General features: G+C 42.4%; 1 protein-coding gene across 1 annotated transcript in view; it reads right to left on the bottom strand.

Moving 5' to 3' along the window:
- The window catches only part of NVL (nuclear VCP like), a 118,558-nt gene that overhangs the window by 62,351 nt on the left and 42,319 nt on the right, over nt 1-13,888 (bottom strand). The window contains exons 9-12 of the mRNA XM_082249272.1: nt 6,680-6,814; nt 4,892-4,993; nt 1,873-1,990; nt 1,641-1,785 (exon numbers count right to left, since the gene is read on the bottom strand). Coding sequence (XP_082105398.1) covers nt 1,641-1,785; nt 1,873-1,990; nt 4,892-4,993; nt 6,680-6,814 — 500 coding nt within the window. The remainder of the gene's footprint in view (nt 1-1,640; nt 1,786-1,872; nt 1,991-4,891; nt 4,994-6,679; nt 6,815-13,888) is intronic.

Raw genomic sequence — 13,888 nt, 5'->3', positions numbered from 1 at the left:
TGCCTGGTCTAATTTTCCCCCACTCAATCAGCGCCGCAGGCTGTAGCCTGCAACTCTGATCAGTGTATTCTGGTGGCAGGAAAGTCTTCCCGCTGTCAGAATACAAAGACTCAGTGGGAAGAATTCCCCCATCCACCTTTAATGTGTGGATGGTGGAAGAGGGTCAGTTTTTTTTTTCTTTTTTAATTCAACCCGCTGGTCAAACAAACAAATCTGTATCATCTATGGGCTGCCAAAGACTGTCCAAAAATCCCTAAAATCAGCCATGACACCTCCTCAGAAATATCTAAAAAGGGAAGAAATATTTTGAATTACATTTTTTAGACATGCTGTGTGAATAGGAACACAAACATAGTGGGGTTTTCTCACACTTGACTGCAAAAGTGGAACCATGCTTTATGTTAATAAAGATGCAAGCTTTTTGGATGCCTTAGATCCCTTTCTACAGCCTACAAAAGATTAAAAGGAACCCGAAAGCTTGCATCTTTAATAAGGAGATGTACAGCCAAAGCTCATCTGGCTGTACATCTCCTATGGATCATAAGAGTGCAGTTTGTTCTGCACTCCTGTGTCCCGTTTTCAGCAGAGAGCGGGCTGAGGTCCACTCTCTGTTGACGTCACAGCAGAAGTCGGTCCAGGCTCCGTGTCATCACGACCACGGAGTCGGCATCTGCCAGATCCCTGGACCGACAACCGGCTCAGCCTGTCAGCAGCTTTCTGCTCACAGAGCTGGGAGAACTGAGCGATCGGCAGCTCTCTGCTCACAGAGCTGGGAGAACTGCGCGATCGGCGGTGTTCGCTCGCTCGGTTCTCAGTGTAGAGGAGCCAGGGGACCGATGCTGCATCCGCCTAGGTAAGTAGTATTCTGGTTTTAAAGGCACAATGTTTTTTACCTTCATGCATTCTAAAAACCTTCTCTGTGCAGCAGCCCCCCCAATACTTACCTGATACACACCTGAGCCCCCTCTCAATCGAGGGATGTCCATGAGAGCCTTGCCTCTCCAGGGACTCGCACTCTTCATTGGCTTTTGGCTCCTGCTGCTGTCAACCACAGACATTCACACACAAAGCCGAGCCATGGCTTTGTGTGCGAATGGACACACAGATCCATAGGGTTGGAAACGCACCAGCTTGGGTGCCGCCAGAGCAAGCTGCTTGATCTGGGGCACTCAGCAGGAGGGTGGAGCCAGGAGTACTGGCATGGGACCTGAGAAGAGGGGGATCTGGGTTGCTCTGTGCAAAACCACTGCATAGAGCAGGTAAGCATAACATTTTTTTTTTTTCTTTTAAAAACAAACAATGCTTTAATATTGCTTTAAACTCTAAACATTCTGAATAATTGCTGTTGATTTTGCAAAATCCGGCGCAGCTGTGCATGGTAGCCAATCAGCTTCTATCTTCAGCTTGTTCAATTAAATTTTGACAAAAAACCTGGAAACTGATTGGTTGCTATGCACAGCTTCACCAGATGCACTCTCCAGTTTTAGTAAATCAACCCCATTGTCTAACACACAGTATACTAGAGTAGCAAATGTAATTGTAGTTTTCTCTTTTGTGTAGATTAGTACAATACTCTACTAATGCAAACTTTCCATAAAATAATTTTTGCATGGTACAAAGTGTGGTTTAGTCAGCATTACCTCTGCCTAGCCTTCTCATCTGGAATACCCAGGCAGATTTCTCTGTCAAACCTCCCAGCACGTCGGAGCGCAGGGTCCAGAGAATCCGGACGATTGGTGGCCCCAATGACAAGAACCTGAGCAGTCACCTCCAGGTTATTTAAATCTGGTGGGAGAAAAAAAATGGTCAAAAAGCTAAACGGTCAGGAACCTTGGGAGGATATCAGTAGTATGAAAAAGGTTTAACACTCACCATCCATACAGGTGAGCAGCTGGGCCACAATCCTCCGCTCCATGTCCTTGGAGGCCACTTCTCTTTTTGGGGTTATAGCATCAATCTCATCAATGAAAAGAATGCAAGGGGCGCTGCTCTGAAATATTCAACACAAAACACCTCAAATTCAAACTCCACACTGAAACTATCAGTTTTGGATTGAATGTGTCTGAGTTAGAACCTCTGGCAGGTTGTTGATGTGCTCTTGGGTCTAACTGGGGAGACATCCCCTCACTTCCACTCATGGTGCCTACTGTCTGTAGGACAGGAAGTAAGAGGAAATAACTAATTGAAAACACATATAGCAATAAAATATGATTGACGTTCTGACTCTACTAAACAAAGTGTTACTGTTGCCTTTGTGCATGTTCAAAAGATTTACCCTTACTCCCTGTTCTAATGGCCAAAGTCTCTGAATAAGGAGAGAAGGAATAATCACTCCATCAGAAACAGAAAAAACCCAGCAGTCAATAACAAAAACCTTTGGCTGTTGCTCCCCTTAAATAAAAACTTAAAGCGTTAGTTGGCCTTATCAGAAAAAAAATGAAAAAGGTGAACTTATCTTTGTGGGTAATGAGCAGTCAGTGCCTATGCAGCCAGTGTAGTAATGCAGCCAGTGTAGTAGTCCAGGGATTTGAAATCCCTGCTCTTCTTCTTTCTGCAGCTCTTCAGGGACAGATCGGAGCTATTTTGATCGGTCAGTGCCGGTACTGAGAATTACTCTGATCTGTCTCAAAAGCGCTGCAGGAAGAAGGGGGGAGAAGAGCGGGGATTTTTTTCAAATACCTGGACTACTACACTGGCTGCATGGCTACTGACAGCTCATCACCCATGGGGGGTAAGTACAGTGGGGACCGACGAATGTGCGGTAATTGAACCCTTAGCCTTAAATATGTAGTAAAATTCCTCCTTTTATAACTGGACTATTTCAGGCAAAATGTGTCCATATAACCTAATACACAGCTTTTTCTGCTACTTCTATGGTTAAAACTCTGCCAGCAGCATGCATGAATGATATACAGTCCCAACAACACAAAGATCTAGCTGCAGTGTTGCAGGATTTCTTGCTCATATCCCCATTGTTGCAGTTCAACACAAGGAGTGAGATTGGAACCACAGAATAAAATACACTCACTGCATTACCAAGCAGTAGGAAGTACTTCCGTAGCCAACAGCTGTTGAGAAATAAAAATACTCCCAGAAGTGTCCACTTTGATCTGTTGGCTTCTCAAGCTAAACTCCTCACACAAAGATCCATTTGAGAAAAAGTAAAAACTAAAAAAGTGAGACAATTGCTTTTTACCAAAATAAAAACGAGATAAAGAACAGCTCACACCAGAGGGTCAGTGTGGTGTCAGAAGCCCAGAAGCACTTTGTGCAGAGCTGAGGTGGAGATTCTGGGCTTGTGACGTCAAAAGCCACACTGCCATTCCAATGTGATCGGTTTTATATCTTAGTTTTTTTTTTTTTTTAATTCTTTATTTAAAAGGTATGCCATGAAAAATAAGGAACAACCATACTACAAACAGTTGTAAGATAGCGACAGAAATTCTGACTACATAGTACAGGTAACAACCTGGTGTAAGACACACGATCACAAAGCATAGACATATAGTGTGACCTGGGCTCGTATGTCGTCTTGTCTTCAATACTTAGTCATTCTTGTGCAGTATTGTTGTAAACAAGAGTTCATGTGGAAGGTAGTCCAGCGCCACCCACCCAAGTAGAGAGGGATAGGAATCCCCGCCGGCATCTACCACTTGGCCGGCAAGGAGGCAAGGTGAGAGAGAGGGAGGAAGGAAAAGAAGAAGAGAGGGGGGAGGGAGATAAAGATAGATAGAAAAATGAAAAGTGGGGGGTCTGCTCCGTCCCACCCGCAGGCACGGCAAGCCGGTTAAGAGTAGGATAGATAATCGTCGGACAAGTGAAAAAGATCCCAATGAATCCAACGTGTCGTGTGTTCCTCCGCCTTGTCCCTTAGAGTTGCTGTAAGCTGTTCCATTTGCCGTATATCATTCACTCTGGTAAACCAGTGAGAATATATCTTAGTTTTAATAAAAAGCAAACACTGAACTTTGTTTTTTTCTTTATTTGCTCAAGTAGATACTTGTGTGAGGAGGTGTGTGAGGAGCTGGGCTTGAGAAGTCACCAGATCAGAGAGGACACTGCCAGGATCATTTCTCCTCAGGACACTTTTTTCACCAATATCTAAGCGCTTCTAACCGTTTGGTAACTCTGGGACATATTCATCTGCTGAGTGTATTTAATTATCCTTGACGGTGGTCTCGCGCCTCGTGCTGAGCTAGCAAAACAAGTTATTTGCAAGAAGCCATACAAGCGTGGTCCCTATACCAGGCTTTGTGCTTTGCCCACTCAGGTTTACTTCAATTGACATACGTACCTTTCTACTGCTCTCTGCTTTTTCTCCCAAAAGCAGAACAAAGTGGCCAAAGTCTTGTGTAAGCTTCAAGACACTTGAGTCGTAGCTCAGACAGAGCTATGGACAGCCCAGTGACAGATACCCGACCTAGCACTGTCCTATGAATGAGTCATATGCGTCTTCATACCCCAGGTATCTCCTTTAGCTCCTGGTGCAAGTTGGAAGTTTTACACCTCTTTCATGGTCTTATGACACAGCAAACCAGAATAACTATTGCCTTGCTGGTAAGTATTAAAAGTAGTAAAAGTCTAGACCTCAACCACAGCCCGATCAATGGATGACGTCATCCCTTAACCAGATGCAAGTTGGCAAGATTGTGATTTTCAGAGCAATCTTCTCAATGAATAACAAAGGAAAACAGACCTCATCTCAGCCTTTCAGTTCTTACTACAGTTTGTTCAGAGTAAAAAAATGGAGCTCGGAAAAGGAAATAACGTGGCATAGGTGGCTGACCACAGCTGTAAAATACAGACAATATACCTCCAAAGTAAAAAAGTCGATGCATAAAACCACTGAGTACCAAAGTATGGGAACTAACTGATGCATCATAGACCTTACCACAGCCTGGTCGAAGAGTTCCCTCAGCTTTTGTTCAGATTCCCCTGAGACTCCAGACACCATTTCTGTAGCTGCAACCTTGAGCATTGGTAAATCCAATTGCTGAAAAAAATCAAAAGATTACTGAAGTACAAGAATGATAACAGATAAAGAACTATCCATTTTATACATATGAATTTGAAAGCATTAGATGTGGTGGCTGCATTGGTTCTCTTTTTCTAGGCTTTTCCCTTTATTTTTACACATTGAACCTGCCAGAAACACACTTACTGGTCCTAGGGTGACGATGATCACCACTCATCGTATCTAAAGAGCAGCAGCGATGTTGCTCTAGGAAATGACTACAGAACACTCCCTCTTTTTCTTAAACTGGAGGGGGTTCTGTAATCTACAGGGATAGCTGGGTACATTCTAACTAATAAGTAAATTGTCATCTCCCAAGGCAAGGTGAATGGGCATTCTTAGCACTTATTGAACGGATACAAACAAAATGCTTCAAATTTCATAATTTAGGCCCCTTTCACACTTGTGCGTACCGCTCATATCTGTCGACTTCAAGTCACGACAACGTCAAAAGTATCGCTGCACTACTTTGGTCTGACTTTGCTGCTTTTTGAGGTCCATAGACATAGGCATAGCTTCAAGTCCATGCAAAATCACGCAACTTTTGGGTTGCACAAGTGTGAAAGGGACCTCAGCAAAACAAAATTAAGCAAATAAGAGACGTTTATTTTTTTATGCACTTTAATATGCCTCATTTGTGGTTATAAAGGTTATCAACATTTTCCTACTGAAACTTTTCCTTCTATGGTTGTAATTTCAAGTTTTGGTTCTATTTCTTCTGGATAACAATATTTAGCTTTACAAACATGATCTTTGTTGTCTTCTCACTACTTTAACACCCCGTTTACATAGAATGCGGCTTTGAAATCGCGCTACTTCAGCACAATTTCAAAGTTCCTGGTCAGTGCGACTTCATGTGCGGCTTGCCGACATCTGTGCGAATTCATGCACATATGTCTATGCAAGTGGCACATTAAAATCGGCAAAAATTGGGCAGGAACCTTTTTCAAATCGGTGCAAGTCAGAGTCGCATCATTTGAACGGTTTAATAGGCAAAAATAGGGTGCGACTTTTCATGTGATTTTAAATTGTAAAAAATTGCATGAAAAGTTGCACTGGTGTGAATGGAGGCCAAAATGCCAAAACAAGTCAAGAATGGGGGCATTACTTTAAATTTTGATCTGGTGAACTGGTCAGTAAACAGTAAACATGTTATACTTACTTTCTCTGTGCAGTTGGTTTTGCACAGAGTGGCCCAGATACCCCTCTTCTCGGGTCCCTCTTCACTGCTCCTGGCCCCTCCCTCCTATCGAGTGCCCCCACAGCAAACAGCTTGCTATGGGGGCATCCAAGCCGAGCTTCAGCTCTATGCGTCCATTCAGACACAAAGCTGCTGTTCGGCCCTGCCCCTCTCCCTTCTTATTGGCTGACTTTGATTGACAGCAGCGGAAGCCAATGGCTCCACTGCAGTGCCTTAGCCAATCACGAGGGAGAGTCCCTGGATGGCCAGGGACTTGTGGACATCGCTGGATAGAGATGGGGCTAAGGTAAGTATTAAGGGGGCTGCTACACACAGAAGGCTTTTTATCTTCTTAATGCATAGAATGCATTAAGATAAAAAAAAAAAAAACCTTCCTGTCTTTACAATCCCTTTAAAGTTCTGTTCCCTGAAAGCATTTCTAAGAACAAATAAATAAAAAATAAAAGCAGACAAGAATGACTTACTCCAACAATGGCTTGAGCCAGTAAAGTCTTCCCACACCCAGGAGGTCCATGTAACAGGAAGCCACGAGGTGGGACAACGCCCAGATGCTGGTACACCTCCGGGTGACGCATGTGAATTAGAAGCTTGCAGACCTCCTGCAAAAGTGACAACAGCGTTTCAGGTAAGCATTCATAAATGGACACACCACTGGTTTACAGTCAGCTTTCTTCAGAGCAGACATCTAATACAGATTCAATTCATGGGTACACGTTGAAGAAGACAGTCCTTTAAATTATAAACCTGAGTACTGCCTGCGTGCTTGCTGGTACCCTCTGTATAACCAACAAAGGATGGGGAGGGAGTCTGTGTAATCTCATTTCTCCTGCTCATCAGCTTGGAGGCCTCTAAGGGCTTGTTTAAACCATGACAGTTGAGCTGAATTTTATTTTTATACAAAATTTTTTATTGAAGTTTATAACAAAAAAGAGATACAACGAGTCAACAACATGACAACAAAAGGGAATAAAGAAGCTGATTTGAGCAATATCAAGCTACAAAAAATTATGAATTAAACATGAAATAATACCAAGTCGGTCAAGGGAGCATAATACAACATACAGCATGTAGAATGCAATATGTCTCTAATACCAGAGTCTCACATAAAAGCAGAAAAACAAACAGCATACAAAAGTGCACCAGAGTATACTGAATAACCGGGGGTATCAACGTAGAAGGGTGTCATTGTTAAAAAATGAGCGCCAGGGAAACCAGTCGCGAGAGAATTTTTATATACGGCCGCTCCCAGCTGCAAGGAGGCGTTCATACACACAAATCTCTCTAACCAGCCTAATAACTTCCTTCTCTTCAGGGGGATCAGGGTCTCTCCATTTTCTCATCACAACAAGCCTTGAAGCACGTAATATAAACATACAGGTAGGTCGGAGGGAGAGATGAATGTCGGAAATGCCTAAACTCAAGATGGCAAGAGCAGGGTCGGGTTTTAAAGTAAGTCCTGTAACCTTAGACATCAGGTGAAATACAGCTGCCCAGAAGCTGCAGAGTCGTGAACAAGACCACAACATATGAAGCAAGGTGCCAATTTGTCCGCTGCCCCGCCAGCACTGGTCTGAGGGTTTAGTAGGAAGGTTCGGGAATTTAGGAGGTAAGGGGTGAAATACCACCGTTGGTGGAGTTTCCCATTGGTTAATTCCCTTGGTAAATTTAAAATTGTGTAAATTGCACAATTGCTTGTCTGTTTTATTCCTTTAGCGCGGTTAATTCCCCATTTTTTCTAAATTTAAAATTGTGATGGTTGGCTTGGAGCCATTGATTGTCCGTGAATACAGTTTTGAGATCCCTTTCCCATTTTAGAATATTAGTGGTTTTAGTAAAGATATTTTTTTAGTTTGTAGTATTTCATAGAACAAAGAGATGCCCCCACGCTTCGGGGAGGTTGCGTTTAAGAAGTCCCAGGCTGCGTTCGGAATCGTCGTATTGAGAGGCCGGAGGTGCTGAAGTAGGTGGGCAGTTCTAACATATGTAAACATGTCTTTCCCTAATTGCGGATATGAATGGGTGAAGTCTGAGTTGAGCTGCATTTTTATACCCACTACTGCAGTTAGAAGGTAACCAGGGCACATTAGAAAACCTCTGCCCTGTTTACATGATACATGTGCTGTGGTATAAAAAAAAATGCAATTTTCTAAAAACCTGTAAAAAACAATTCTGTCTGCAGTCCACCACTGGCTGACTGCAATTGGTACATAGAAAATAAGGCCTTGTAGGTATCACATTATCTGCTTTACCTCTGCATGGAAAACAGGCACAAATGTTAAAGTGGTTGAAAACCACAGACATGAAATATGAACAAAGCATATCCCCCTATAGTGTGTACTTGACTCAATTAAGAGCACTAAGTGTCTATTCTGTCTGCTGCTTAGTTTCTCTGCTATCAGCATAAGTCCCTTCTGACAAATTTTCCTGACACCAAGAGAAAAAGGTGACAAAAGAGGGATCTCCAGAACATAGTCTATGATTGACAGCGTCAGCTCTGTTCCTGTGTGAAGTGGGATGTGTCCCAGCTATCAGCGCTTCACTGAGCTCTGCAGAGAGTGTAAATTTATCTCTCTGCCCCATTTTCTGAAAGCTCAGATAAGTTTGATAAATTCTGGACTTGAATTACTGTAGAGAAGAGAATACGGCAGATAAACAGGTACAACTTAAGTAGAAATATTTTGATTTATCTCTGTGTATTACCGGAGGCTAGTCCCTTCACTGGGTATTTGCAAGGGTTTATAACCACTAACTATTTTCTCAGCATGTCATTATTTTAAATATCATTTCTTTTAGAGGTAATGTATAACTTTTAAATATATTTTATTACATTTTACTATGTTACTTTTTTTTCCCGCTTTTTCACTCTGGTAAATATGAACATTACATCCATAGGAACAGAGATTTACTTTCTTGGTTCAGATCTGCTCAGCTATGACAATCTAAAGAACGGACTACTAGGCTACTTGGTTGATCCCATTCGTTCTTCTTGTACTGGTGGCACTGTCAGAAAGGTAGAAAACCATGTGAAATCCAAAATGTTACAACTGTCACCAGAAAAAAGAAAGGAGAGTAGAACTCTTCCCTCTTCCTATAGTAACATTTGTTTTAGTAACAGCTGTTAGCATTTTTATTTTGCGTTTTGTTTCATTTGATTGTTTGTTCCACCCTGCGAGGCAGGTCATTTTTTGTTCTTGCATTTTTGTCTGTAAAATGGGAAAAAAAATGTTGAAAATAAAATCTAGCACTGCCCCCTAGGGAGCTGCTGAGAATTACACTTTTTGGTTTCCCTGGGATACCATTAGCAACTGGCAGCAGATACATGGTATTAAAAGTTCTCAGCTCAGACAATGAACAGTCCAGGGGATTTGTTTTTTTTGTGTTTTTATTGGAACTGGGATGGGAGAAGGGATGAGTGGGATACGCCAACGTGAACTATGCACAATTCCTGAGGACAACTGATTGTAGAATGCGGCAAGGCCGCTGCTTCACCTTGCCACTGAAGTGCTGATAAAGGATATGTACTCTACTTTAGGTTCCTCTTTAGGGTATAACTTGGCACCCCCTTTCTCACTGGCTGTGTGCGCTGACCTTCTGTATACTGACACCCCACTGGAGTGGCCCCCTTCCTGGGCAGACCCTTGGCAAGCTTCCTGGTACTCACAGACAATGTTTTTCCCTGGGTCGCTCTGCCTCCAACTCCCTTGTCAGCATCCACTGGACCTCCTGGCTCAGCACCCCACTTCTGGTCCACAAGGCCGACCGCCTGTGACCACCTTCCTCAGCAACAGGAGGAGAGACAGCCGTCACCCTCCTCCTGGGACCTGGCTTCTCGCCCAAAGACACCCTGTCAAATGTGCCCGTGGCTTTTATAACATATCCCAGGATGCTCCACTCTTGTGCCAACCCACTGGGATAGTCATAAAAGCCTATGTGTCACTGGCTAGGTTTCCTCCACTGTCCAACAGGCTCCCCTATTGGATACAGTGGGGACACTCCCTCAGACCAGATGAATCACACATGGACACATGTAACAGGCCTAACTACTGATCAGGCTCCCCTGTGAAGCAGGCAGAGCAAACTATTATTTTTCCTAGCACCTACCTAGGAGGGTGCTACAAAAACATGAATTAAAAAAAATGCCATTTACACTAGCCTCCTGCATATGAATGTAGGAGGACATTTTCAAACTATAAAAAACTTTCTGCTTCCCAGATCAAGTATTCCTGCATTTACACACACAGATTATATAATCAGCATCTGGCACAGAATTCTATTTCTTTAAATACAGCTGAACTGAATGCACCTAAACACAGGTGAACACACTGTGTGCATAATACCATTTAAAATCATTACATGCCTTAAGAAATGTCCTATAAAGCACATATAAAAGGCATGTATGTCATTGCCTCTGTGAACGAGGCCTAAGGTGGCGAATACCCCTAATTTTGTAAGATTTTCTCTCTCACTTTCTGTTGTCTCCAATGCAAAATAAGCTAAAGAGAAAATTCTAGGTATTGACATTTTACATATTGACAAAGCTAGGCAACAACTTAGCTTGTACAAGTTTTGGAACCTTCTCCTTTATTGAACAGTTTCACACTCAATTTATACACACATGAGCACATCCCCCTCCTGATCAAATGACTACACACAGGTCAGGGGTTCCCTGATTACATTATCCTATGCAGATGAAATTGTATACAGAAACAGAATTAACCTGAACTAATTATCTAGCCATCTGGACAGAACAATGTGAGGTCATTAACATTTAACAATGGGACAGGCTGACTTAACACAATCCACACCCCAGCTCAATAGACAGACAATAGGACAAGACTGCCAATGACAGTCTGTCCGTCTACTACATTGAAACACATGGAATACACATCTAGGTGTTACAGACTCCATACCATCAGGCCACAGGTCTCACAGTGCAAAGTGGGATCAAATCTCCACATTTCTTGAGAGACACCGTTGACAAATATCACTCTCCCATCTGAAGCCATCCAAACCATTCTCTCAGCGTCCCCCAAGTATCTGTCCCTCACTCCCAGTGACGGTGAACACCGTCACAATAGGTTTGCCACAAAAACAACACTTCACATCACCAAAAGAACACCATACACACAGTAAACCTGGTGGTGGCAGCATCATGCGTTGGGGTGGTTTTTCTTCAGCTGGAACAGGGGCCTTAGTCAAGGTAGAGGAAATTATGAAAAGTTCCAAATACCAGTCAATATTGGCACAAAACCTTTAGGGCCCTTTCAGACTGAGGCGCTTATAAACTGCCAGTAAAACACTGAGCTCTTTTTGGGCGCTTCCCAATAATTTGCCTTTTTTAGCGCTCCAAACATGCTCCAAAAGATGCCGCCAGCGCACCATCCCAGTGTGAAAGTAATAATTGATTTTAATGGGAATAGGTTTTTGTGAGCTTTTTTTTTAGCGCCAAAGCATTTGACATTGAAGACAGGGGAGTCAGAGAATATTAAACCAGACAGCTTACGCTCATATGCCAATAACCTGTTTAAAGGGTAACTCCCCTTTCATGGGGGAAAAAAATAGCAGACAAAGAAAAAATATAGCATATACAATTGCGACACAAATCATATTGTAATTGAATGGTAATAAAAATGACCTTTCCTTTTCAATCTGCAGCTGTTGTAATTTTCTGAAAATGCAATGCAATATGGCTACCTGGAGCTGTTCTGTACACAGAATGTATACTGACCACACCCCAGAAACATTTCCTGCTTGTGTGATTGGCTCATCAATTTTCCCAGAAGTCTGCATAAAATACAAGTCAGATTTCTGGCATCCCCTGCAACAAAAATGTCATTTTTGGTGAGATACTCCCAATAGGAACACATCTAAAGGGATGCAGGCCCAAACAGCTTCCCTCAGAGCCCTGCAGCTGCCACAGCTTACAGATAATTATGAAACCTCTCCTATTTGACCCACTCAACACAGAGGCACAGAGGAACAAACAAGGATTTCTTCAGAACAACAAAAGGTGGGAATCTGCAACAAAGTTAGATAAAATCCTTGTAATGTACATAGATCACCCAGAGGGGAAAGTTTTTGTCTCAACAAAAGTGGAGTCACGCTGTTAATCAATTCTCCCTGATGCCACAGATCTAGATGGGACAATAGGTTGAATTCATCGTTTACCTAAGCCTTCTTACCTTCCTGACAAAACTCCCAGGGATGTCATGTCTATATTTCTTCCACATAAAAGAAAAAATTATGAGTGTAACTCGGGATCAATCTCAAATTCCCTCTCAATACTCAGGCCTTCAATTTGTTGCTGAACTATCACAGTATATGCTGCAAAAGCGTAGAAATCTCAACACCATATTGAAATCACTTCGCAATCACAAAATCACCTACAGATGGGGATATTGAACCAAGATCACTGTCACGCATGAAGGAGCCACACATGTGATTGACTCCTTAGAAAAAGGCCTCTCACTTTTAAATGCTTGGAATATCATCATCCCTGAACCATGAGATTCACATTCCCCTGTGAAGGACGCCCATCAAGTAACCCAAGTGGCATCTGGTCACCACCAAAAATACACGAAAACACAAATAAAGTCTGGATGAGACTTTACCCTCAACTAAGTGACCTCGTGGAGCAGAGGTTCCTTTTAGACTTTGTTTCTAAAAGCCAAATCTGTTCCTTTTAATTTTTTGTATTTTTTTCTCCTATTTTTGCTTTTCATAACAGTTTGCCCTAACCTGAGCAGCAGAATAGCTGCACCTGAGTACTCTAGACCCACCTTTCCCTTACGAAGCAGGGGAGGCATGGGACACGGTTACTGTTTTATGTTACTGTTATCTATCTTCTACTTTTCCCTTTCTGAATGTAACAGTCCTCCAGTACACCGAAGAAGTCTACACAGAAGATTCAACATCAAGCTACACCTGCAAAGGACAAAAGTTGAACAAAAACCCACCTATACTGTCCACTAGAGGCCACTGTTTGCTTATTGTAAGTAAATTTAAATATCTCATACTCCAAACCAAACACCATACAATTTCAACATGGGAGTAATCTTCCTGCCCATTAATGTCAAGGGCCTCAACCACCCTGTTAAGCTTAAGACAATAAACTGCTGCGTGCGGTTCGCAAAGTACAAAAAGGATCATTGCTGCTTTGTGGAGATTTCAATCCTCCACCGGATCCCACTATTGACTACTTCATTTCCGAAAATAAGCCCTCCTGCATTGAAACCCTTTATACACAGTCATGAGCTTTATGATGGATGCGGTGTCTAAACGCAAATTAAAAAGGGACTAAAGCTTTATCTCCACACTGCATAATAGCTATAGCAGAATAGACCTGTTTCTATTGGACCGTGACCTACTAATGACATAAACAGTATTACATGGTCAGACCTACTTCTTCAATAAACCGTATTACATGATCAGACCATGCTTCGATCTCAATAACCCTCGAAGATTCACTATCCTCTAATAACACTTACATTTGGAGAACAAATATGAAGCTTCTCCAAACACCAGAGCATAAAACTGAATTAGAAAAGTGCCTAAAAAACTACTTCAGTGATAACTCTTCCTCTGTTGAGGATTCCTTCCTATTTAGGAATGCTCAAAGCCTTCATCAGAGGAATCTTTATTAAACTGGGGGCTAGAACAAGGAGGCAGCGGCT

This window comes from Pelophylax lessonae, assembly GCF_965119305.1.
Source record: "Pelophylax lessonae genome assembly, chromosome: 3".
NCBI lineage: Eukaryota > Metazoa > Chordata > Amphibia > Anura > Ranidae > Pelophylax > Pelophylax lessonae.
Note: the sequence above shows the minus strand (reverse complement) of the source record. Positions and strands in the feature narration are given on the sequence as shown.